General features: G+C 38.6%; 1 protein-coding gene across 2 annotated transcripts in view; it reads right to left on the bottom strand.

Moving 5' to 3' along the window:
- Window positions 1–26,988, bottom strand: part of LOC126251782 (peritrophin-1-like) — a 42,158-nt gene extending 15,170 nt beyond the window's left edge. Inside the window, exons 1-2 of one of the 2 annotated variants that reach the window (XM_049952407.1) lie at window positions 26,906–26,967; window positions 23,199–23,554 (exon numbers count right to left, since the gene is read on the bottom strand). In XM_049952407.1, the coding sequence (XP_049808364.1) occupies window positions 23,331–23,554; window positions 26,906–26,912 (231 nt within the window). In that variant the 5' untranslated portion in view covers window positions 26,913–26,967 and the 3' untranslated portion in view covers window positions 23,199–23,330. Of the gene's footprint in view, window positions 1–23,198; window positions 23,555–26,905 lie in introns of those variants that run through there. The other variant, XM_049952409.1, reaches the window with a different exon arrangement.
- Between the last annotated feature and the right edge of the window lie 336 nt (window positions 26,989–27,324).

Raw genomic sequence — 27,324 nt, 5'->3', positions numbered from 1 at the left:
ACTTAGAGAATGAACCAGCTGAAAGAATGCGATCGGTCATTCACGATTGTCACAGTGAAGGAGAATTTTATCATGCCTTCCTCTCAGCATATTGGTCTCAAGCTACTCAAGACCGAGTAAAACATAGCATCATAATGATTAAATATTTCGAACAATCTGAATTTTCCAGTCTTGTGAAATATTTTCAAGACATGTTGCACAAGAAGCAGTACCTGTCAAATCCATACAGCCCCTCAGAACTCATCCGCATTTGCTTAATCAAATTGCCTGAACATTTACGACATATTATTTTGGCAGGACGTTGCAAAGATGACATTGGAGCTTTTCAGGGACTCTTAGAAGAATTAGAAATTGACACTGACAATCGCGGAACGCAAAAACAGGAACACAACAATTACAGGTCGCATCCATCGCAATTCCGCGATGAAAGAAATAATAACTGGACATGACAAGGCTATTCTCACAACACAAATCGTGACCAAAACAGACACCACCCGTATGACAACCGTTGGCAGAGTAGTAATAATTACAGGGAAAGATCACCTCTCCGTGGTAGTGACTATCACAGAGACAATCAGAGAAACAGACAATATGGGAACCAAAATAATTATTATCAAGGGAGACAGAATAACTTCAGACGCAACAGTCCAGCGTGCAGTTACGATTCCCGGAGAAATTCTCCAACACATGACCGACAAGAAAGAAACTATGGAATCTACCGACATGACGACAGACGATATGATCGTAACGACAGACCTGAATTGCATCAGAACTGGCGGGATTCAAACAGGGCAGGGCCCTCTCGACAAGGTGAATTTGTAGAAGTTAGGTCTCCAAATCTCAATAACGACACGCGCCAACAAAAAGACAATAGGCAATGACTCATACCGCTGGCAGCCACAAAACGTACTTATGAAACTGACGATGCAGCTGCCATAGCTAGTAATTACGTAAAAATGGAAGACATTAGGGACATCTTACTCCAGGAACACGACATAAAACATAACAACATTGTATATCCTGTGATTCACATTACAGTAAATGATGTAAAATTTACGGCAGTAATTGACTCTGGCAGTCCCATTTCAGTAATTAGTGAAGCAGCCTTTAGTAAATGCAACAAATCGAACGATTGCCCCACACTTCCGATACGTAAGATTAAATTACAAGGTGCAATCTTTGGAAAAAATGTAGATGTATGCCAACAAACCAACTTAGAATTCTTTTGTCAAAGCCACAGCTTCTCTATGAACTTTCGTATTGTTCCATTATTGTCGACGGAAATTATATTGGGAGTAGACCTTTTGAATGAATACAAAGCAATCTTAAACTTTCACGATGCTGAAATAAGTTTAGAGAAAGAAGGTAAGTGAATAGCTTTGAAATTTGAAGATTGGCTCTCAAACCATGACGAAGAAATTAATCAGCTTTAACTCCTGTTAGACAACAGTTCGGAATTTTCGACGGAACTTGACACTAACAATCACTCTGCAAGTACTGACAGGGATGATATCGATGGCGCATTTGATACTAATGTGTTAATTCAGAATAAAATTCAAACAATTGAGAATTGTAATGACACTGATAGGGACGACCCTTTTGAGATTTTACAACCACATTCCACAGTTTTTACTCACAAAACAGGAACAATCAAGGGATTTCAATACCAATTTCGTGTTCGTGAGCATTCTAAATTTTGTGTTAGACCATACATAATTCTGGCACATTATAGGAACCGTGTTAGAACAGAAATAAAATCTATGCTTGACGAGGGCATTATTGAGCCTGCAGTAAGCTCATACAACAATCCATTACATGTTGTTGAGAAGAAAAATGGATCGATCAGGCTTGTCTTAGATTCGAGACAAATCAATACTATCATCATTCCCGAAACGGACAGGCTGCAAACGTTGGAAGAACTTCTTCAAAATTTTAATGGTGTAAAAGTGTTGTCTTCTATTGATCTCAGATCCAGCTTTTATCAGATCGAACTTCATCCAGAATGTAGAAAATACACAGCTTTCCTTTGTTTCGTCGTTTGTTATCAGTTTCGGAAACTTCCTTTTGGTTTGAACATTTCTTCGGCAGCATTCATTCGTGGGCTAAATTCCATATTACCTGAGTTCTTAAAATGTCATATCACCTTATATGTGGACGATATTCTGATAGCAGAAGCCTCATGGGAACAACACAATCGCATCCTCAACAGCGTGTTACATATTTTTGCAGAATCTGGAATTACAGTTAACTTGGAAAAGTCTGAATTCGGTAGGACAAAGGTGAAGTTTTTGGGACATATTATTTCTTCTGAAGGCATTCAGCCGGATCCTGACAAGTTAGAAGCAATCAGAGCCATTCCAATTCCATCCACAAAAATACAAGTCCGCAGTTTTCTAGGTCTCGTAAATTTTTACCGTCGTTTTCTGAATTTGCAAATTCTAGTTACACCAAAACTTTGTTCTCTCACTGGAAAATATACTATTTGGAACTGGGACGAACAAGCACAATTGGAATTCAATTCTTTGAAAGAAGCGTTACTTAACGCGCCAATACTAGCTCATCCAGATCTGTCACTGGATTTCTGCCTTAGCACGGATTCTTCTAAAGTCGGTCTTGGTGCCCATTTATTTCAAGAAGCCATAGAAAATGACACTACTGTTCAGAAAACCATTGCTTTTGCTAGCCGAGTGCTAACAAAATCTGAAAAAAATTATTCCATTACTGAATTAGAAGCTTTAGCTATCGTTTGGGCATTTAACAAATTCCGTTTCTTTCTTTCTGGTAAGCACGTAAAAGTATACAGTGATCATCGTGCATTACAATTTCTTATGTCTTCAAAATTAAATCATGACAGGTTAAAACGTTGGGCATTGTTTCTGCAAGAATTCCACTTCACAATAGTCTACATTCTCGGCAAGGAGAACATTGTTGCGGACGCACTGTCACGCGCACCGGCTGGGCTTGAGAAAGGTAACACAGAAGGCAACCTCGAGAAAAATTTCAGTATTTTTTACATTCAGAAAGTCGCCTTTGAAAACTTCATCACCACATCTTTAAAGAACATTGCTCATGAACAAGATAAAGATCCGATTTGGAAAGACATCAAAAGTAAATGGCATGAAAAGACACACACACAGATTCGACATTATTATCTGGTTAGAAACAACATACTGTTCAAACGCTGCACTGTTGATGACAAGCTATGGGTACTTTGCATTCCTGGCGATTTTGTTAATAAGCTCATTTGGTACATTCATTTCAGCTATGCACATTTTGGTCCACGAAAATGTTATCATATTCTTCGAACGACTTGTTATTTTAACAATATGGAAAAGAGAATTCGAAGAGTCTTGTCTATTTGTAAACTCTGTCAAAAGGCTAAACCATCTATTGTGTCACATCGTGCTCTGTTGTTTCCTATCATTCCTTCTAAATTAAAAGAATTTGCTGCTGTTGATCTCTTGGGACCCCTTGTCAGAACATCTAATAGATTTTCTTACGTTCTAGTCGCTGTTGAACTTACTTCAAAATTTGTTTCTTTCACTCCGTTACGCAAAGCCACTGGACGGTCGGTATCCAACTACTTTGTTAAAAATTTCTTACGTGAAGTTGGACACGTTAGTAAAGTCATTTCAGATAACGGACCGCAATTCAGATCTGCTGTTTGGTCACGTATGCTTCGGAACCATAAAATCAAACCTGTTTTTATTTCATTGTACTCACCACATTGTAACCCGTCTGAACGGATTATGAAAGAAATCAATAAGCTTTACAGACTTTATTGTCAGAGAAAGCATCAGCATTGGGACAGATATTTACACTTATTTGAAAACGTGCTGAATGAAATGCCTCATGACTCCACTGCTTTACCACCTATTTTTGTACTGAAGAATGAAGAACCACCGAACAGAATCAGAGAGCCTGTACCTTTTCCAAATACACGTAAACTTCGACACAAAGACATAATTGATTTGGCTATCGAAAATATAAAATCTGCAGCAGACAAAAGGAGAAAACTACACGGTAAAGCAAATGCAAAGAAATTATATACTGGTCAGAAACTTCTCATTAAAGCTCATTCATTGTCACATAAGAAGAAACACTTGAGTCACAAATTCTTTCTAGTTTACAATAGACCTTACAGAATCCGACGTATACCACATGATAATTGCGTTGAAGTTGAAACTCTGCGTACTAGGAAGAGTAAAGGTTTACACCACATTTCACATGTAAAACCGTTTATTGAAAGATAATCTGTTTTTTAACTTAGTCTTTGCCATAAAACGTTTCACTTCACGCTACTAGTACAATTTGTCGCACTGAGAAACTGTTAACATGCAACAATGTTTTGAAGTTAACTATCCAGCCTAGAACCTAGGGAACGTTTTTAAACAGAAATTACGAATGCATTGTTATAGTGAACAGACGACACAGTGTTGTTATTTGTACATTCTTGCTTGTTAGTTGCACGATTACGTAACGACTATCAGACTTACATACTTAGAACATATACTGGCACTGCTAATGGGATTTTAATGCAACATTTTGGTTTACTTGAAAATACATTCTGGATTTAAAGTACTTTCTGTGAGATACCAGACGACACAGTGGTTAGTTTATGTGACAGCTACACGATTTTATCACGGCACTACTAATGAGTGACCATTTACAATGTTGCTTTTGCGGTGTTTCTGTTTTGTATCTGCACAGTTTTTCTGAATTCTTCTGGAAAGTAAAACATGTTTTAGTAGTAACTTTTGTGGTATAGCTACAATGAGACAGCCTTTTTCGTAGCACAACAATACGTTACATTATAGTACTTTCTTGATCACAGTAAGGTACGTAATAACTACGATATCTATACGCAAAGCATTTCCCTTTCGTTTATGATGAGGTAAGTACATTGACTTCAGCAGAACTTTGCTTACAGAGGACGATAACTACGACACTTCCACAGAGATTATCTTACAGACGCACAGTTTAGCGCTACAGTACACGTATTTGAGTGACTAATTTTGTACTTAAAACATGTATTTTTAAAGATTTTTGAATTAAAAAGATACAAAGGTTTTCTGTGATACATTTCATTCTATTGCTGTAATCTGTAACACCTGAGGGTATAATTACATTAATCCTCAGGGGGGTACACGCTTACTTAGTGTACCATGTGTTTGGCAAGCACAAGGAGCCCTAGCTAATATGATATTTGCTTATACAACTTTACACATTGGTACCATATTTCTCTAACACATAAATTACACAGCTATCTGATCATTTAACTGGGAGAGACAAACATTTATTTTACTACATCAGTGACAGATGTTTACGTAATTACACAGTTGAATAACTTCACACTTATGAAAATGTATTTGGTCTGTACTTTGTGAACTGTTCATATTTTTTCGGAAACATTGTGATACTATGAGAGCTTTGAATGATGTATTTGGTAAGGGACCATGATTTTTTAAGTACGTTTGAGGTAGATGACTTTATTGAAGGTCTTGAAATTATTGAAAGAAGCTGCAATGATTCTGAGATGTGATTGATCTGTTATGATTTTATTATTACGATGACGATGTGTATTATGCTGTTGAGGTATGTTTATGATCAATAAGCTGAGAATCGTACTTTAAGTGTTATGAAATGTGTGTAAATACGTGAATGTATCACAATGCAGGCGAAAATTTTTTGCACACTGTTATATTCATAGGATTTTGTTTCTACACATTTGCAACGCAAATTCTCGACCTGTAAAATTTTTTATATGAGACTGTCACTGTAGTGCCAACTAGTGTCGTAAATATTTCGGTAAGGAAGGTAGGTCACTGTAAGCACCCAGCTGCGCGACAGTCGCCTGGAAAAAAGCCATTAGTGTGTGCCTTTCAGACGCACAGGTGGAAAAAAAAGAGGCCATTATCCTCGCTATTGACATTTCTTTGTAGAAAGCATCGCAAATACGACACGCCCAAACCTGAAAACATATGATTACACTGTGGAGCTCTTAATTTATGATATTTACTGAAATCAAATGATGAGAAACATTTCATGTCTATTGTCTTGCTAGTTGAAAGATTGTTTACTGCATTATGAAACGCCATATGGCTTGTGAATGACGTTTCACGCCTTGCTTTGCCTATTTTGTTTCATATCTAGTTTCTAGCTGCACTGCAGCATTGGTTACAATAAAATTTAATGGATGTACTAATATAGATATTTTATGCCTACAGATCCAGTAAATAATAACTGTATGTTCTACTTAAAAAAAAAAAACGAAGGAGCACAAAAAGACATTCCCCTTCACAGGACTTGCATACATAATTTTCTTTTCAACTACTTGGTAATATTTCTCGTAGAATAAGTTGTGGTGCACCACTTTAACTACATAGACATTAAGATGTGAATAGACATTTCCCTTATCTGCATTGTTGTTTTTACTGTAATATTTTTTTTGCTTGAGCTTTGTCATGTTTAGGTATAAGTTATTGCGTTTGCTGCTGCTGTTTGCAAGGCATAGTGCTACTAAATTTCAATTTGTATTACTCTGTTAAGCCAGATTTACTACTGATTTATATTTCTTGTTGCTGCAGATTGGCTCATGTTAGTGATAATGTTGCATTTGCTATGCTATATATATATATATATATATATATATATATATATATATATATATATATATATATATACACTCCTGGAAATTGAAATAAGAACACCGTGAATTCATTGTCCCAGGAAGGGGAAACTTTATTCACACATTCCTGGGGTCAGATACATCACATGATCACACTGACAGAACCACAGGCACATAGACACAGGCAACAGAGCATGCACAATGTCGGCACTAGTACAGTGTATATCCACCTTTCGCAGCAATGCAGGCTGCTATTCTCCCACGGAGACGATCGTAGAGATGCTGGATGTAGTCCTGTGGAACGGCTTGCCATGCCATTTCCACCTGGCGCTTCAGTTGGACCAGCGTTTGTGCTGGACGTGCAGTCCGCGTGAGACGACGCTTCATCCAGTCCCAAACATGCTCAATGGGGGACAGATCCGGAGATCTTGCTGGCCAGGGTAGTTGACTTACACCTTCTAGAGCACGTTGGGTGGCACGGGATACATGCGGACGTGCATTGTCCTGTTGGAACAGCAAGTTCCCTTGCCGGTCTAGGAATGGTAGAACGATGGGTTCGATGACGGTTTGGATGTACCGTGCACTATTCAGTGTCCCCTCGACGATCACCAGTGGTGTACGGCCAGTGTAGGAGATCGCTCCCCACACCATGATGCCGGGTGTTGGCCCGGTGTGCCTCGGTCGTATGCAGTCCTGATTGTGGCGCTCACCTGCACGGCGCCAAACACGCATACGACCATCATTGGCACCAAGGCAGAAGCGACTCTCATCGCTGAAGACGACACATCTCCATTCGTCCCTCCATTCACGCCTGTCGCGACACCACTGGAGGCGGGCTGCACGATGTTGGGGCATGAGCGGAAGACGGCCTAACGGTGTGCGGGACCGTAGCCCAGCTTCATGGAGACGGTTGCGAATGGTCCTCGCCGATACCCCAGGAGCAACAGTGTCCCTAATTTGCTGGGAAGTGGCGGTGCGGTCCCCTACGGCACTGCGTAGGATCCTACGGTCTTGGCGTGCATCCGTGCGTCGCTGCGGTCCAGTCCCAGGTCGACGGGCACGTGCACCTTCCGCCGACCACTGGCGACAACATCAATGTACTGTGGAGACCTCACGCCCCACGTGTTGAGCAATTCGGCGGTATGTCCACCCGGCCTCCCACATGCCCACTATACACCCTCGCTCAAAGTCCGTCAACTGCACATTCGGTTCACGTCCACGCTGTCGCGGCATGCTACCAGTGTTAAAGACTGCGATGGAGCTCCGTACGCCACGGCAAACTGGCTGACACTGACGGCGGCGGTGCACAAATGCTGCGCAGCTAGCGCCATTCGACGGCCAACACCGCGGTTCCTGGTGTGTCCGCTGTGCCGTGCGTGTGATCATTGCTTGTACAGCCCTCTCGCAGTGTCCGGAGCAAGTATGGTGGGTCTGACACACCGTTGTCAATGTGTTCTTTTTTCCATTTCCAGGAGTGTATATATATATATATATATATATATATATATATATATATATATATATATATATATATATATTGCTGCTTGCTTTGCCAATTTGCATTTTTTGTCATTGCTGTTTGTGTTAATTGTTTTGTGCTGCTGCATTGACCCATCCCTTAGTTTAGCATCTGAGCTCAGTAGATTTAAGTAAGCTTAAGACGGGGTAGGCTATATAAGAGACCGAGTTGTGATGAATTGGAAGAAATGCATTGAGAAGCTATAAGAAAATGGTTTGGCCAAAAAGTATTTTGAAAGAGGATATGAACAAAAAAGTAGGGTTTAGAGACAACAGATTTAGGTAGGATTTTCTTGGAAATAAATGATGAGGTAAGATAATGGAAAATAAATAATGAGGTAAGAAATATGTAAACATATAAATACAGAAAGCAAACTTGCATTGAATTTTTTTGGTGGAAACAAATGTTGAAATAATACGAAAGATCTATGGAATGAAGTTTTGGGTTGGACTGCAGTACCAAATGTTACCCTGAAAACGAACCCTATCTTTCCTTTTGTATTATTCTGCTATGTGTTTATGTATCCTTGTGTATTTTTCTTTTTCCTGTCTTTATGTGTTTAGCTAATAAGATTTATGTTGTAGAATTTTTCAAATACTGTTATTTTCTTTGTAAAGATGTTTAGACATTATTTATTCTGTTCTGTTTTAATGCTCATCTGTGAAATTAATGTTTCGAAAACTATTCTCATTATTTTATACATTCACTTACGTCATAATTCCTGTAACACTGATGTATCTGTTTATTTCTATTCTTTTGTAAAGCCTGTACTACTACAAATTTATCTGTATTGTTATGTTCTTTAATAATGTATTTTGTACCTTTGTTGTTGTATTCTCATGTTATAAAATTGTAATTGACACCAGTTCATCAAATTTCTGATAGTCATAGTATATGCCAAATATGTGAGAAGTTGGGACTGTTAGTGGTTGGACGTGTGTTAACAATTCAGCAAGGGACTGATTAACAGCATTGATGGTTCTAAGGACAAGTGGTGGTTTATGAACTTGCTATATTGTCTGCAAGACTCTTCGATGGTGACTGTGCACCTGCACAGTCGCAGCAGATGGCTGCTGGCCATCTCTACAAGGACTACAGTGGGTCTACACCTTTGATGACTCACCAATACCATTATTTCTACAAAGACTACAGTGGGTCTGCACCTCTGGTGGCCCACCATTACCGTAATCTCTACCAGGACTACAGTGGGTCTGCTCTGTGATGACCTACCTACCATTATTCTTCAAAACTTCGACTGACTCCACTGTGGGTTTGCTCTGTTGTGGCCCATTACCTGCCTGCATGTCAAGAGTGAGCACTGTCTTTCCATTGAAAGGACAACAAAACTTCTTCAAGACTGCATGGAAATCCACTAGTTCCATGTGCATTTTCTCTTACTGCTCAGACTTTGAAAAAAGAAAACACTGCAATTTTACTGTGATGAATGATCAGGACTGTCTTTATGGACTGTGAAAAAATTTTATCTTTTACCAACATTGTATCAATAAGTGTGTGCATATGATTTCTTTGTTATTGTAATTATGAAAAATTTTTTTCAAATCTGTATTGGCCACTACCCAAAACAATTTGTAAAATTTTTTGTGGGGACCATGGGGGCTATGTAAGTAGGCTGTTTAGGTTTTGATATTGGGAACGCCACGTAGCGCTCTGTATGAAAATCACTGGCTGTGCTGTGTGCAGTCTGTGGCTAGTTTGCATTGTTGTCTGCCATTGTAGTGTTGGGCAGCTGGATGTTAACAGCACATAGTGTTGCGCAATTGGAGGCGCGCCGCCAGCGGTGGTGGATGTGGGGAAGTACGATGGCGGATTTTTGAGAATGGATAATCTGCAGGTGTGTCCATCAGAAACAGTACATTTGTAAGAATGGATGTCATGAACTTATATATATATATATATATATATATATATATATATATATATATTATGACTATTAAGGTAAATACATTGTTTGTTCTCTATTAAAACCTTTCATTTGCTAACTATGCCTATCAGTAGTTAGTGCCTTCCGTAGTTTGAATCTTTTATTTAGCTAGCAGTAGTGGCGCTCGCTGTATTGTAGTAGTTCGTGAAACGAAGATGTTTGTGAGGTAAGTGATTTGTGAAACGTATAGGTTCATTTAGTCAGAGCCATTCTCTGGTAGGGATTACTGAAAGTCAGATTGCGTTGCGCTAAAAAATATTGTGTGTCAGTTTAAACACAGTCATGTATAATTTTTCTAAGGGGACGTTTCAGTGGTTCCAGACTGTAGCGCCTAGAGCCGCTTGGCCACTCCGGCCCGGCCGTCGATGTTCAAATCAATGCGACTTGTTTCTAATGTTTGTATCTTTCCCCATGTCGAGATCGACAAAAAAATCATGTTTATGGTGATATGATTGGCCATCCAGAGACGCGGTGGAGTATTTTGTGATGTTGACGTTAGGACGAGCTGACCGCAATCGGAAGCGCGTGTTTATTGAAAATTTAGAGGGTCTAATGGAGGATGCGTGAGAATTATGGAATAGAAGGGACATGTTAGTTTATTGACTGCATGAGAAGCGGGTTTCTACACGTAAAGTCGATGTTTTTAGTTACAGATTTCTTATCATTCGTTGATACTTAACAGGAAAACTAACAATGAGAAGAGAGTATCATTGCAGTAAAATAGTAAATACATATTGGCACAACATTACAACATGTGTGAAGAGGAGTATAAGAGATCAGAGGAGATTAGTAAGATATAACATTAGTAAGGGACGGTATAACATCAATGGCGGTTGTACAAGTTAATTATAAATTTATAGCTTAATTATGTGTAGACTCAATAACTGCAACTCTCAAAAAAAGTTTTTTTTTGGTAGGATGTGTTTGTTCACATGATGATAAATAACCAGACAAAGATACAAGGAGGAGCCAGCACTCAGAAGAGTAGAGGCGAACATTGATGACTAACATATAGATTACCATGTCCACCAACAGCGTGGGATACTGGGCAAATGCTAAGTCCACTAATCCAGATGATCTTTGAACAACTTTGAGCCCTTGTCACTCCATTTCCCAAAGATGAATGAATTGATGAATGAGTTTGATAGTATATTTCTGTATAGACTTAAATAAAGAACAGAATTAAAAGACATGTTTTTGTAAATCTTGTTTTGCAGGAACCAAACATTTTTTTGTAAAGTTATTTTTGTACTTTTCTATAATTATGTAGATTTGAATGATTTGAAAAGATAAATGTATTCTTTTCGATAAATAAGCTTTTACTGTCATATGGCCACTTATGTATGTCAGTGTAGTTATTGGAAATAAGACACTGGCTTTAGTATGTGCAGTGAGTCATCGAAACATCGGTGAGACAGTTGAAAACAAAAGTTTTCACCGAGACTGAGGAACAGCCAGCTGGAGTGGACAAACGTCGCAGAGGGGTGAAAGTGGCTCGGGAACTGACACACGTCACTGTTGTGGAAGCACGGCCATTGTGACATCTGGCAAACAGCACCGCATCTACCTGCTGGGGGTAGCCGAAAGCGACGGCCTGCCGAGGTCGTTGTGACAGAGCTGAAAGGGTCAATAGCTTAAAAGAGGTTTAAGGAAGTTGCTTCATTTGCTTGTAACATTTGGTCGTCTGTTGACTAACACTGCATAATCCCACTGTGGACAAGTAGGTCAACAGCTTCTTCAATGCACAAGTCATTGACATACAGAACTCTTTACAAATCCCCTCATAAATGCCGACTCACTGCAGGCATGTATTCTCTCGGAATTCTACATCAGCATGAGTATGATATTCGGAAATCCACCGGACTTCTTGATTTATAGGCCCAATGCGTCACAGCTAACAGACGAGGCAAGTAAGAAGAGAAATAAGTTACAAGAACAAATACAGAAGAGGTAAGACAGAAGAAAGGTGAAGTTAAAAGACACAAGAACAAAATAGACAAGAGAAAAATTACATTTGGAGCAGTCAGGTGGTGTAATACATAACGAGTTTATATACCTACTTTCATAAAATATATCACTTTAGAGATCCACAGCAAATTGCTGACAAAGTCATTTCAACAGACAGGTATCTCAAAACGCAATATCTTCCCAGTAGTTACAGCTCTCATGTCCGCTGTAACATACTCTCACCACTCTAAGGCGACGAAGGTCCAGTCATAGAGATGATCGACACGAATGTGCAACCGGTCGTGCACGAGTTTGAGCGACTGATACAACCAGTCTGTAACTCAGCCACAACGAGAGAGCACCGCTGGGGGACCATCTTACTCACTATCGCACCAGCAATGTTTGCAATCCTCTCCGCTAGCACAGTAATTGTGCCTTAGCTCCTCATGTGAGTTGAGCTAGAGCATCTGCCGACGTTAGCGTCCAGTGACAGTGGTATATGAAGCGAGTGATTGGTTTGTTTGTTCCGCCAGCTAGGTACAATGATCAGTTTGCACCTTGTAGAGTTAACCCCCAACTCAAGCACAAGTTTTCCTTTTTTATCAGCGTTTCCTTGCACAGTCACAAACAATTTTTTATTCTTTTCTATAAATATTCAGATTTGAAATGTTTTTGAAAGATACATTTATTTTTTATGCATGAAGAATGTCCTATAATTGTTTAGATTACGCATTTAAATGCACAAAAATACGATAAATGCATGCCACCAAGTTTATAACACTACTGTCTGCTACAGCTACACCATAACCTCGAAGCTGGAGGCAGGTTGTGAAATAAAACAATCTTATTAAAGTAATTATGGTATAACGTAACAGAACAGTGTTACTCTCTCAGAGGAATTTTGCTAGGTTGACCGTGTTGTACCTAACGGAAATGGCTTATCGGAAATGAAAGTCAGAGTTTCGTAAATATTCGAACAGTAACAAACAATATTTTTGCCTAGCTATACTGCTTAGAGAATAAGGAAAACGGTCGCCAGCCTAATTAGGCAAGAGAAAGATTAACGTTCTCGTTTAAGAAAGTAGTTATGAGTAACTTTAACGGATAAACACAACCTATACTTGGTCACACGCGAGTGCAATGAACTCTGACACATACATATGTTTAAGGTAAGATTGAAGCTAGCAGCTAGAGCAGCACAAACTATTTGCAAACATATAACAGATACCGAAACACTCTATTACTTTCAGGACTTGTTTAAACTTATGGTCTTTATAACATTACTATTAACATTCACTGCAGGATCATAAATTGGACATAGGATAAGTCTCTCTCAAATACTTTACTATTTAAAATGAGAGTTGAATGGAATTCACTAACAAGTTACTTCTCAATATCTTTTGAATAAAGAAATTATTGTTTTCATAAATAGTGGTAAAGGATAACCTGTGGATTTTATTACATTATTAATATGCACTTTCAATACCCAAAAGAAACAAGTGCTTAGCAAGCATAAGTGTATAACTTTCCGTAAATGCAGTTCACGAATTTTACTACAGTGAGACACAATGTTGACAAATTTACAAGAAACTGACTCACCTTTTAAAATTTACTACAGGCAGAACTGTGATCATTTACTAAGCAAAACTTTATAAGCCTCAGTCTTAAGAACTTTTAATTTTGAAGTTGGCAACAACACTTTAATAAGCAGTTTTAATAGGAAAATTGTTTTCAGTAAGCATCATTTACTTTAACTCATTCTTACCACATCAACTTTAACTTTCTTTTTACTATGTTCAAGAGGCATTAATTAGCAAAAAACTAGTCTTTAATGTTCTTTCAGTAGGGACACTCGGTAATCACTCTAGTTCAAACGGAGAGGAACCTGAGAGGTGTGATGATAAGGAAAAAATTAAGGTAGGTACATAAATTCAGTTATAAGTTACCTTATATTTGTGCACACTAAAACATCCTTCACTGTACGTCATTACAGTATTCCGTTACAGTGATTGCGCAATGTGGTGGCAACTGCATGCTGGTAGGTGGATTCGCAGACAGAATTGCTGGACTCTGGCCCTTCTTGGTGGCGATGATGAATACCAATTCCAGAATCGTTCCATCTATTTATCCATCCATCCGAGGCATTGGAAAGTAGCAGAAAAAGCCTCTCTCAGAACCAGGACAATATCCCACTTTTACATGGCAGTGCACAGTTTGGTAGCTCGTCCCCGACTGACTCTTATTCCACCTTTTCTACCTAGGCCAACCACACTTCCATTCCTGAGGGGAACCACTACACCTTTTACATACAAACTAACTAAGAACCCTAAGTGAGGATCAGCACTTTACATAACAGCAACCAAATGCATTAAATAAAATAGAACACTTGCACATATTGACATAATAGAAATAATTTGAACATATTCATAGTAATTGTGAACATGAGAGAGGAGTGTATATTTGTATTTACTTGTTTACAGGGGAGAGAGGGAGAGTTTTAGTTTTAGCGAATCTAAATTTACGAAGTAAATAAGTATTTTTTATTTATCCATAACCATTTTCCACGCAAAAATGAGAACGTGGATGTTCTTGAATTTCAGTGCCAGCTCTCAAGAAACAAAACAAATGTTTAACACAAAATGTAGGGAGTTTTCTGATTCTGCAATAAAAATTTTAAGTGGCCTCCCGCCCCACCTCCAGGGGGCTCGCGTGGGTGGCTAATTTTATCACCAGCAGATGTCACCCTCGAAAATAATCAACTTTGGATTCAACACACATTTTCGTGTGAAGCTTATTTTTCGAGTTATTCTGGTTTGTCAACTTAAAATTTACACCCTGTATATATAAACTTCATCACTAATGATTTCCTTGTAAACCTTTTTTAAGGATGCACAACCAACAACAAGAACCAGATCTACGAGAAAAAACGCCGATGGGAGACGATACAGATCACTGGATGTGTTTTGAACCATAGACAGGCATGAGCCGCACACACCAAAACTGGGTCAGCATACCGTACAGTTACGGCAAGTGGCTGCGGTTACAGAATGTCACTTGAAGCTGCCTCCTGATGGAGACTCATGTGCCAAAGCTTAAGGTGATGACAATATATGGGATGGTTCCAGAAGCTGATCCCCTGGTCTTACATGAGCCGCTGTTGCTCCTGCATGAAGCCTTGCTGCTTCTCCACCCCACCAACGAGCAATCGACGGCAGAGTCATTCAAAGATACACTATTTGCAATACCTAGAGATGTTTCAAGTAGCTCGTTGATTACATTGTTACACAGACCTTTCATACAGAAAGAACAATATGATTCTGCAGTGCCACACCACTGAACATGGAAACTGTTGTTGTGTGAAAGCAAATGTCTGCCCACCATCCTTGTATCAACACTGGTCACAGCAGATAACATTAAAAGCAGAAGGACATCAAACTTTCAATATTTAAATGACGTTACTTAATTGATTTAAAATCTGCAACTGAAGATTTCAGTGTAGCCAGCTATGGTCTGATCAAGGACCTGAACTTACATAACCATATTAAGATCACATCACTGTGAATAATTCAGTTTTGACTAATTTATGTGCGTGCACAACACACCAAGGAAATACACTGTACTGTGGGCGGTCATATATAGCAACCAGGTTGTCTTAGGTCAAGATAAGACCACTACTACGATTGTCGTGAGTGCTGCTATGATGTGAACAGACATCGAATACATTGATTTGCGACCTTTACACCACGTACATGTAATACCTAGATTTTTACACTGAACTTCTCATGCGAAAAACTCATTATGACTCGAACTGCAGTTAGTTTTTCTCTTTTTCTGCAATGATTTTTCAGGAACGATACCCAGCAAGAGCATAGTGAATTTGATATAGAATCATGTTGCATATGTAGGTCATGCAAATAAATGTTACAACTGATTTGGCAATCGTGTCCTACTTTCACTTGATAGTTATGGTATTTGCTTGAATAACTGATTTTTGGGTATGCTAAGCTCCAACAAAGATAATTTAAAGCTTCAATATTAATCGAAATCGTATTTACAGACTCCTACATTGAGTCACAACCAGTGACACAAGAGTTTTACATAAAGAGTTATGATTTGGTTTTTGTGCTTCAACTGTTATAATTTTTCATGATTTCACAATTCTATAGAGATTTTACTGTGTGTAAATACTATCTTGTATAAGTGTTTAGCAATGTGCTTTGTTTTATGATGATTTATGCTTCACGTTCTGCGTATTTTAAACTATTTGTTTTATCTTGTGATGTGTAGATTTTTTCTTACGCCATGTGACAAAGTTTTAATGTATATCATGGTAATAGTTACCATTTGTTTTGTGACAGCATGGCCACAGTAAATATCGTATTATTTGGAGTGTGAATAAAACTAAACAATGGCTCTCGGCCCCAACGTATCTTTTCTAGCATAATCAACTTCATCTGAGGCCTGTCTTCGACCTGATCACCTCTGAGTGCCGCCACCAGGGCTGATGTGTCGATCTGTACTTTGACGAGAGTCGTTGGTTCCGCCAGCGACTGATTTTGGAGCCACTTCAGCCTCTACGTACAACACTACAGTGAGATCGAGCGACAACCACGATACAATGTATAGGGAAACTAAAATCATTTTATAATATTTCAGTCACTTCAAGCTTCACTTTGGAGATTTGTACCTCGAATCAGTGAACAGTCTGCATTCAAATACAACCACAGGTGTAACGTATTCCCTTATTTAGTACTGTCTGTTGTCAGTTAAAACCACCACAGTCAATTGGCGCTATGCAGCTACAGTTAATTAACTTCCACGATTGTTAGCATCATCTCCTAACCCCTGTGTCAGATATGCCAAGGTCTTATTACATTAACGTTGCCACTGTTTATTAGTTGTTTTATCAATAACTTTCTCAAAATAAATCAAGGTAATTTTGATTCAAGCTTCATTTGGTAGTGATAAGTTTTCTCGTTCGTTATTTTAAAGGGAACACTAATTTTTGCTACGCCTGACAGGCTTACAAGTCATTTAAATACTTGTTATATTGCATAAGTAAATGTCTTTCAGTTACAGGCTCTAGTATGACTTATTGTTTAGCACAGCCTTATTAGTCGTCTTTGTGTTAGAAAGTAAGGTGTTTTTCATGTGTTAACGTAAGAATGATTTCTGATAGTAGTTATGGAACCCACATAATCGTAGTTGAACAATATCTCTTTGTATGTATAGAACTGTAGGATTAGGATATATGACAGCAAGAAAGTGAATCTCTCTTGTACATCTTATTTGCGTGAAGAGCTAATCAATGAAGAGCTAATCAACTCTCATTGACTATCTACCAGTGTTTTTGGTATCTTACTCTGATCGGACAAGGTATTGCACTGCTTTTCTTCTTCATAATTTTTTACCAGTAATTTCGAGAACAAACTCAGAGGTTCCCTGTGAAGGATAGTTGCATCTGTGCAAAGAATTATGATTTTCTCGGTCCAGCTTGCACCCACGTAATGAAATACGTAATATGGGGCTTCCTATTGAAAATAAATACTTTGTATGAGAGAAGGTGAAGTTGCAGATTTATAGATAAGTTTGTTTTACGTTCTTAATTTTTGCGATCAATGTACTTTTCGTTCTGGACTGAAAATTCTAGTGACATATCTATGTCGGGGGTTGTGATGTATTTTTTAAAGGTGTACACTACATGTCACACATGGTCATGCATGTGTTATCTGTGCTGCCAGTATGACGAGCTTTTAGACGACATAATTCGTAGTGTGAGCTCTGTGAGTTGAAAACTTACTGGAAGTTTGTAATCGGTGATGAAGTTCGAACACTCTCCAACGCGAAGAAGCTGATCACTTACCCCGAAATTTGTACTCTCGTTTCGTCTCTGTCGTGGACTCGGTTAACTTCAACAATGTGTCTAGAAATACTGTATGTTCATGGTTTTGAGGGCGTCATGGAGCGGTGTTCGAACAAGTACTGCAACCACTATATAGAAAAATGGCTGCGAGAAATTACTGGCTAATGTGAATATGAAATATGAAACAAATGGTGATGTGGAAATATAGTGAGTCATGTTGTAGATTATCTACTAAATAACGCTACTGACCTTAAAGGAACTATCCAGAGGTTTGCCAGAAAATTTCCATTCTTTCTTACTTTTAGCAGTGTATATTACACCTTCAGGTTAATCACACTTTTAGCAACTATTGTTTTGTCTTTTTTGTCACTTGTTGCATTGCACACTTCTTTCTATACAAACTATCGTAAACTACTTAGAAGATTAATATCTCTGCCACGCTACTGAAAAATAAATTAAATTAGAAACGTAGTAGGCAGGAAGAGATCCCAAATGAATAATTTCTATCTACGTTGGGGCAACGTAGCAGCCCTGTTATTTCTGACACCAACGAGAAACACATCATGTCTATAACCAAATATTAATTGGATTTTACCACCTATGTTGAAGTGGGGCAGAGATTCGCGTTATTTTCTATGCATTCATTAGTGCTCCTCTTTTTTAATTTTGGAGTCGATGCCAGAGAAGTTAGTTCTTGTTCGTCGGTGATATCCGTAGCTATAATTATAAGTATGAACATGATAGCTGCGAGTACTTGACATTACTGTAAGACAAAATATGTATGTAAACTCAGTGCATACTCGGGATAATTTTATGACCTTACTAAAACAAATGAAAAGTTCTGTTGATACAAAACTATTATCTACCCAGAACCATGTACACAGACGCCTATAGAAGTATTTTGTTCTTGCAGTATTTCTAGACCTCAGTTAGAGGCTACATGGTACATAACTATATAATTTATATGGGACATAGAAGGTAGAAAAAATATCAGAGTACTCAAAATTATTAAAAGGACTAAACAAGTCGATGAAATACTATTATGAACGGAGGCTGTGTGGAAAAATAGTCCATGTAAAAGAAATGATGATTGATACTAACATCAGATCTTAAATATTCAAAATAATTACTTACTTCTCTTGATTCCATTGAGGCCTGTTATTAATTTCATGAATGCACCATCATACCATGTGGCAAAACACACGAACATAATCATAATGTAACTTTATGAAATGAAAAACAGCAGAACAGTGAAAAACACAAATGAACTCATAACACAAATAAAAGACTTGCACATCCCACAAATAGCTGCACTCATCTCTTTTGACAAAGAGAACATGTACACCTCAATACGCACTGCAGACACAATAAAACTAATTGAAGAAAACTTACTGACATACAACAAACTACCTGCAGACAATATTAATGAAATAACTAAAACCCTCAAAGCAATCACATCCGAAAATTACTTCCAATTTGAAAAGGAATTTTACTTACAAGAAGATGGGCTTCCAATGGGATCGCCAATTTTAGCAACACTAGCAAACATATTCATCAGCCACATAGAAAAAACTATCTTTGATACAGTCATCACAAAGAAAAGATACAAAACTATTTACTGGTACAGATATGTGGACGACATAATCTCTATGGTAGATGAACCAACAGAGAAAATTGATAAACTTCATACACATATACGCAACATACATAAAAATATTCAATTAACCATGGAAAAAGAAACACAAGAGCAAATACATTTCTTGAATATAACAATAAACACATATTTGACATCTTCAGAAAGCCAACAGCTACAGGCATTAGATTAGATTAGATTAGATTAATACTAGTTCCATAGATCATGAATACGATATTTCGTAATGATGTGGAACGAGTCGAATTTTCCAAAATCATGACATAATTAGGTTAATTTAACAACATACTTAAGTTAATATAACAACTTTATTTTATTGTTTATATATATATATATATATATATATATATATATATATATATACACTTACACATACTTCATCCAACCACAAAATCAAAAATTAGCGTCCCTAGACACATGTTACACAGCCTAATAACATTCCACTCAGCAAAGAAAACTTAGAAAAAGAATTACAAACAATACAACTCATAGCCACAAACAATGGTCACAGCACCCATATAGTATACAAACTCAATCAAAAAATTAAATCATAACTAAAGAAATATCAAAACAAGCAGAGAGCACAGAAACCGATAGACACTACTGCACAGTCGTAAACACAAAACAATGATACTCACGACATGAATAACAGAAAAAATGGTACACTCTTACATACAAACACAAAGCAACACACAAGACAGCAAATATACGAAAGAAACAGAGATTACAAGTAGGTTACAGAACAAGAAACATATTTCAATCCAATCACATTTACAAACAACAGACAAAACAGACAAATACCAAGGAGCAGGTATATACCAGCTACAGTGCCAATAATGTAAATCAGTATATCTGGGGATGAAAGCAGAAACTTTGTAATTAGATATAAAGAACATATAAGTTGTTGGGAAGAAGAAAATAGCCATTCTACCTTCGCCAAAACATGATAAAACATAGACATGAACCATCCAACATGGAATGTGACATGACAGTTATCAGAATCCAACAAAAAGCCCCTGACATTGCAAGAAAACATTCACATACAAACAACCATTGTAATGGAAAAGAAAGTACTCAACAACCAAATCTATATAAACACCAACTCTCTGATCATGCTAGCCACCAATCCCATAACAAACCGAAATGTAACCAGGATAATAAATTAATGAATCTCCTTCCTCTCTTCTCTCTCTGTCTCTCCCCACACCCTCCATCCCCCTACCCACCCACAGACCCACAGGAACTCATATTTATGTAAAAAAATACATTTACACACAGGAAAATACACATACACACACACAATCACACACACACACACACACACACACAGACAGACACATGCACTCGTATTTATTATACACACACAGTCTCACATAAAAATAAGGGACACAACAGAATACACAAACACACGTGTACGTGCGAGTGCTCACACACACACACACACACACACACACAACAAATGAAGAACATCAAACATAACACAAACAAAAGATCAACAAACACACAACAGTTGGCAACACTACACATCGAAAACACACATATGTTGATCACTAAATGGAAAGTGAAAGTGAAATATGCGATGTCACAAATGTGGATGAAAGAACGCCAAAATTAGCCAACTGGAGTATGAAGACTAACAAATACATCTCCAGGAACACAACTATGTGTTAACAGCGCTGGAAACCATATCACCGAACGACACATTCACAATACGGAACTTGTGCAACAAAAGTTGTTTTGAACATAAAAAGCAAAAGAAAAACACGACGAAATGTGATATAGCAGCATATTATATCTATCAAATAATAAAAAGGATCATGTATTTGAGGCCACTGATGATGGTTCCCAAATAAAAGAAGCGAAACAAGTATAGCAACAAACTGCTTTCATTTAGTTGCATAGACGGAACATACCTCCACGAATTAAGAGCAGCTAAGGGAAAACAGATAAAAATGACGAAATTTCATGCTTATTGACGTTATACAGTTTTAATTATAAACAATAGGGCTTTTTTCAACGAGGTGAGTACATACGTTCCCTTTTTGAAAGATCTGTCAGAAGAAATTAATGCCTCTTCGTACAAAGTCTGACATAACATCACTATTTTTGGAACATAATTTTGATATCTTCTTTAGCTGGATTTTTACAGCTCTCCAAATGTCTGTGAAAACATACACATGATTTTATGAGTTTTCCTGTTATATAACTGCCATCATACTCCATTAAACGAAAATTTATTCCACATTATCTTTCAGTACAGTATTAACTAATTGCATGCGCAAATTAAGTATCTATTGGCAGTCGTCTGTGAGGAAAACTACATACAGTTTCCAAATATTTGACTCTGTTTGTGGTAGGCCTTACATTATCTGGCTAAACTAGTGCAAACCATATGTATACTTCTTTTCATCCTCAAATAATCCTTGTTTGTTTGTCGTCATCGGTTACTCTGATTTTCGAACTAAGTAGATATGATGTCAGATCAGCAAATCTCCTCTTCGAAGAACTTGTTTTCTTGTTTGCTGAGTCGTCTTCATGAGCTCGTTTTCAACTTGTCTTTGTAACATCGGGAAGAACGACATTTTTTAAATACCTTACTGGAGGCGTGCTCCAGACTGCAATATTAAATCTCCACACGACTTTCGTAAAAGTTACTCCTTCTCAAGCATTTGTAAATGAACACCATAAAGCAGAGGACACAGTATCAGTGGCAATAATGCAAATCTAAAGAATTTTTAATGTACCTTACGAACATTACCTGCAGTGTCATTGCATAAACTGTAAGAAAACGCCACAGGAATAAAAAAAATATGAGGAAATACACAACAAAAAACGGGCATCGCCCTGTGTAGGCTTTTGCCAGTTATCATCTTTGTCACACTTAGGAGTGGAATTTGAACGTAATATTCAGGAAGTAAAATTCAGTACTGTGTAGTAAGTGAAGAGCCAAAACATTTTTTTCACAGTTTTGGTCGATTTCTAGTGAATATTGAGCTGTGTTAGATCATCATATTCATGTGTTGACGATCTCTCAAATTTCCTTAAAACATTCATCTTTGTCCTCCATCCGACCACCCCTTTACCCTCCCCCACCCCCCACTCCCATATAAGAAGAGGACATACTTGCATTATTACCTGTCAAACGACAAAGTAAAGAATATTATCGATGCAACACTAAACATTCGAGGAAGGATGTTTGGAGGATTACGGTTCAATATCAGATTTCGATTTAGAAATGGTCAAGAACGGGGAATAATGCTGGTTGCATCACTACGTAAGGAATTATAGCGGAGAGTTTGGGACCCCACACAAAATTTCAGTCTGGATGACTAGAGAAGGACTTCAGTCATTATCCTCCTGAATGCGAGGCTAATGTTCCATCACCATGTTCGGCGAAGAACACATTTGGCGCTTTGCCTCCCATTCATTAACTTAATCAAGAAATTTTTAATACCTTGCATTGTAAGATTATTCAAAAATGGCTCTGAGCACTATGGGACTTAACATCTGTGGTCATGAGTCCCCTAGAACTTAGAACTACTTAAACCTAACTAACCTAAGGACATCACACACATCCATGCCCGACGCAGGATTTGAACCTGCGAGTAAGATTATTCGAGGTTCTTCTTTTATAATAACAACGAATCATTTTGCTTTTCTTAGTGCTGTTTATTTAAAGTTGACTATTACATTAGAGTACATTGTGAAATCTACTTGAATACATTTTTAGCGTCATTCCATATTATGTCAAATGTCAGAGATCTACTCATCCGGTGCCTTCTACTTCCTGGACTGGGGCCAGTCGCAGGTGTTGATGTTGGAGTTCCAGACGGTGCCACTGGGGCAGGCCATGTGGACGGACCTGCCGTTGCTGCACTCGTAGAAGCTGCTGCTGTCGTTCTCGTCAGGGAAGAAGACGGGCGTGGAGCCGTCGTACTGCGGGCAGTTGGGGGCCGCCGACACCACGGCTACCAGCACGCACACAGCCAGAAGAGAAGCCAGCACTGGAACAGAAAGAGTAGTCAGATGTAGACTGTCGCCACCAAAGGCTGCACATGTTTGCACAGAAAAATCAGTTAGCAAAAGTAAAAACAAGTGACTAAATGGCACTGAGAACGTAAACAAATAACGCTGCTCATGTTGCGCTACAAGGATTGATGGAAAATATTTTTCCACATGGTACATGGACGATAAACATTTTAGACGAGAAGAGAATAGAAGCCTTCGACTTGTCGTGCTCCACAAGCATGCTGAAGGTGAGGTAGGTAGATCATATAAGTAACTAGAAAGTACTGAATAGAATTGGGGAGACCTGAAATTCGTGACACAAGTCGATTAAAAGAAAGGGTCGGTTGTTGGGACGCATTCTGAGGCATATAGGGACCACCAGTTTATTATTGGAGGGAATTCTGTGTGTGAGTGGTGTGGGTCTGGGTGGAGTTGGCGGAGAGGGGAGTGGGAATTGTAGATGGAGACCAAGAGATGAATACAGTAAGCAGATTCAGAAGGATGTAGGTTGCAGTATTCGTAGAGGCTTACAAAGGGTAGAGTTGCACGGAGAGCTGCGTCAAACCAGTCTTTGGACTGAAAGTCACAACAACATTTTCCACAGTGGCAACATTTAAATAAGTATCATGATCTTAACACTAAGTTAATATTAACTAGGGAGAAGGTCATACAATTCTGGAGTTGGTTGTAGTATGCATCGCCTTACATGTTTCCATTGCCTTCAAAAATACTGACTACCTAGTTTGTCCAGGTCCACTGGACCTGACGGGATACCAATTCAATTCTACACAGAGTACGAGAAAGAACTTGCCCCCCTTCTAACAGCCGTGTACCGCAAGTCTCTAGAGGAACGGAGGGTTCCAAATGATTGGAAAAGAGCACAGGTAGTCCCAGTCTTCAAGAAGGGTCGTCGAGCAGATGCGCAAAACTATAGACCTATATCTCTGACGTCGATCTGTTGTAGAATTTTAGAACATGTTTTTTGCTCGAGTATCATGTCGTTTTTGGAAACCCAGAATCTACTATGTAGGAATCAACATGGATTCCGGAAACAGCGATCGTGTGAGACCCAACTCGCGTTATTTGTTCTTGAGACCCAGAAAATATTAGATACAGGCTGCCAGGTAGATGCTATTTTTCTTGACTTCCGGAAGGCGTTCGATACAGTTCCGCACTGTCGCCTGATAAACAAAGTAATAGCCTACGGAATATCAGACCAGCTGTGTGGCTGGATTGAAGATTTTTTAGCAAACAGAACACAGCATGTTGTTATCAATGGAGAGACGTCTACAGACGTTAAGGTAACCTCTGGCGTGCCACAGTGGAGTGTTATGGGACCATTGCTTTTCACAATATATATAAATGACCTAGTAGATAGTGTCGGAAGTTCCATGCGGCTTTTCGCGGATGATGCTGTAGTATACAGAGTAGTTGCAGCATTAGAAAATTGTAGCGAAATGCAGGAAGATCTGCAGCGGATAGGCACTTGGTGCAGGGAGTGGCAACTGTCCCTTAACATAGACAAATGTAATGTATTGCGAATACATAGAAAGAAGGATCCTTTACTGTATGATTATATGATAGCGGAACAAACACTGGTAGCAGTTACTTCTGTAAAATATCTGGGAGTATGCGTGCGGAACGATTTGAAGTGGAATGATCATATAAAATTAATTGTTGGTAAGGCCGGTACCAGGTTGAGATTCATTGGGAGAGTGCTTAGAAAATGTAGTCCATCAACAAAGGAGGTGGCTTACAAAACACTCGTTCGACCTATACTTGAGTATTGCTCATCAGTGTGGGATCCGTACCAGATCGGGTTGACGGAGGAGATAGAGAAGATCCAAAGAAGAGCGGCGCGTTTCGTCACAGGGTTATTTGGTAACCGTGATAGCGTTACGGAGATGTTTAATAAACTCAAGTGGCAGACTCTGCAAGAGAGGCGCTCTGCATCGCGGTGTAGCTTGCTCGCCAGGTTTCGAGAGGGTGCGTTTCTGGATGAGGTATCGAGTATATTGCTTCCCCCTACTTATACCTCCCGAGGAGATCACGAATGTAAAATTAGAGAGATTAGAGCGCGCACGGAGGCTTTCAGACAGTCGTTCTTCCCGCGAACCATACGCGACTGGAACAGGAAAGGGAGGTAATGACAGTGGCACGTAAAGTGCCCTCCGCCACACACCGTTGGGTGGCTTGCGGAGTATGAATGTAGATGTAGATGTAGATGTAGAACATTGAGTGGGCCCTCTGTAGCCGAAGGAATTGGCTTGAGAGTGCTACTTGAAGACAAATTTCCTTTTAATGATACCTTCAGCAGGATTTCCAATCCTTATCCCTAGTGATTGCGCTACTTCACTTCAACCTAATTTTCTTTTTTCTAATTTGTGGCATGATGGCTTCTTTGTCACAAAGAACCTCAATAACACTAAATTTTGAGCGTCATGTGTGCTATCTCTGATTATCTTATCTTTATTCCTTATATATCCCCATTTCAACTAGTTTATTATTTCCTTTTATAATTTGGTGCACACATTCTGCTTCCATTATTATTAATTAACGAAAAGCAAGAAAGGCTTATAGCTAAATAATATATATTTACATTTCAGTAGTCATAGCCCTTATACAATGAAGTGACTAACTGTCACCGTTGCTGATGAATCTTCTGGCCTGTATGGCCATAGACGGAAAAGGTTTTTTAGCTCATAATGTTTCCTACAGAGCTGCTCTAAACATATCCATATTTTCCGAAGTGCTCCTGGTAGAGCTGAGTTGGCAAGCCTCATGGCCTGGAAGATTCACCAGAAAGTTGAAATTCCATCACTCTGTGACCAAAGAGCTATCATCCTAATTAGGAGGTCTCTACTTTGTAGCTACATTCGTAACAACTGAATTCTGATCCAAACAAATAGGAAATAGGAGGTAACATATCCCCTTCCTGATACAATGAGCTGGATTAATATAACTTACAGTCACGCAACAGGTCTAATGACTCGTGAACTGCCAGTCATCGATGTACTAATTTTTGTATGTAATTTCACATGTTAACTATATATGTCTGTGACATAGTGACTACAAAGCATTCACATGCATCAACGTTTATTGGCCGAGTGTATGCTCGTGTCATGGCACAGCATCTTGGACTCACTTGAAATCATTCTAACTAAGTAACTAGCAGTTCTTCAGATGCCTTTGAGTGACAAACGTTTGCTACTCAATTGGCTGCCAATGTTCATTTTGCGTGTAAAAATGAATGTCTTGCGCATATGCAGATGACAAATACCTTACAAGAGAATATCGCCAAAAGAATTATTCTTTTCACTTTAAAATACAACAGAACTTTCACTTACCCTTCATTATGGATGAGATACAAGTCACTCTGGGCGTCTTCAGTAGTTAGAAGATACCCAACAGTGTTTCGCTGAGGCATTATATACCCACTGTGACAGATAAACAACCTCATATCAATGTGGATGACAAGAAAGGCCGCCGTACTGCGACACATTAAGGGAGTTTCCCAATATTCGATTAACTTTCAGCAACTGTCAAAGATAAAACTGTCACGTCATGACGGTTCCGAAGTCATAATTGTGATTCCATATGCTTTTGAAATATACGCTTGACAGCTACTTTCAGTATTTTTTGTTAATCACTTTAGTGCACGACAGCTAAATTACTCCCAGCTACTCCGTTGCCCTCGTCTTAACACATAACGTTTGTTCGCGGAATTCAAACGTAAGTTGAAAACACTTTGAATATAAAATTAACA

The sequence above is a fragment of the Schistocerca nitens genome, chromosome 4 (genome assembly GCF_023898315.1).
Source record: "Schistocerca nitens isolate TAMUIC-IGC-003100 chromosome 4, iqSchNite1.1, whole genome shotgun sequence".
NCBI lineage: Eukaryota > Metazoa > Arthropoda > Insecta > Orthoptera > Acrididae > Schistocerca > Schistocerca nitens.
The sequence above is the reverse complement of the archived record's forward strand: the minus strand, read 5'-3'. Positions and strand labels throughout refer to the sequence as shown.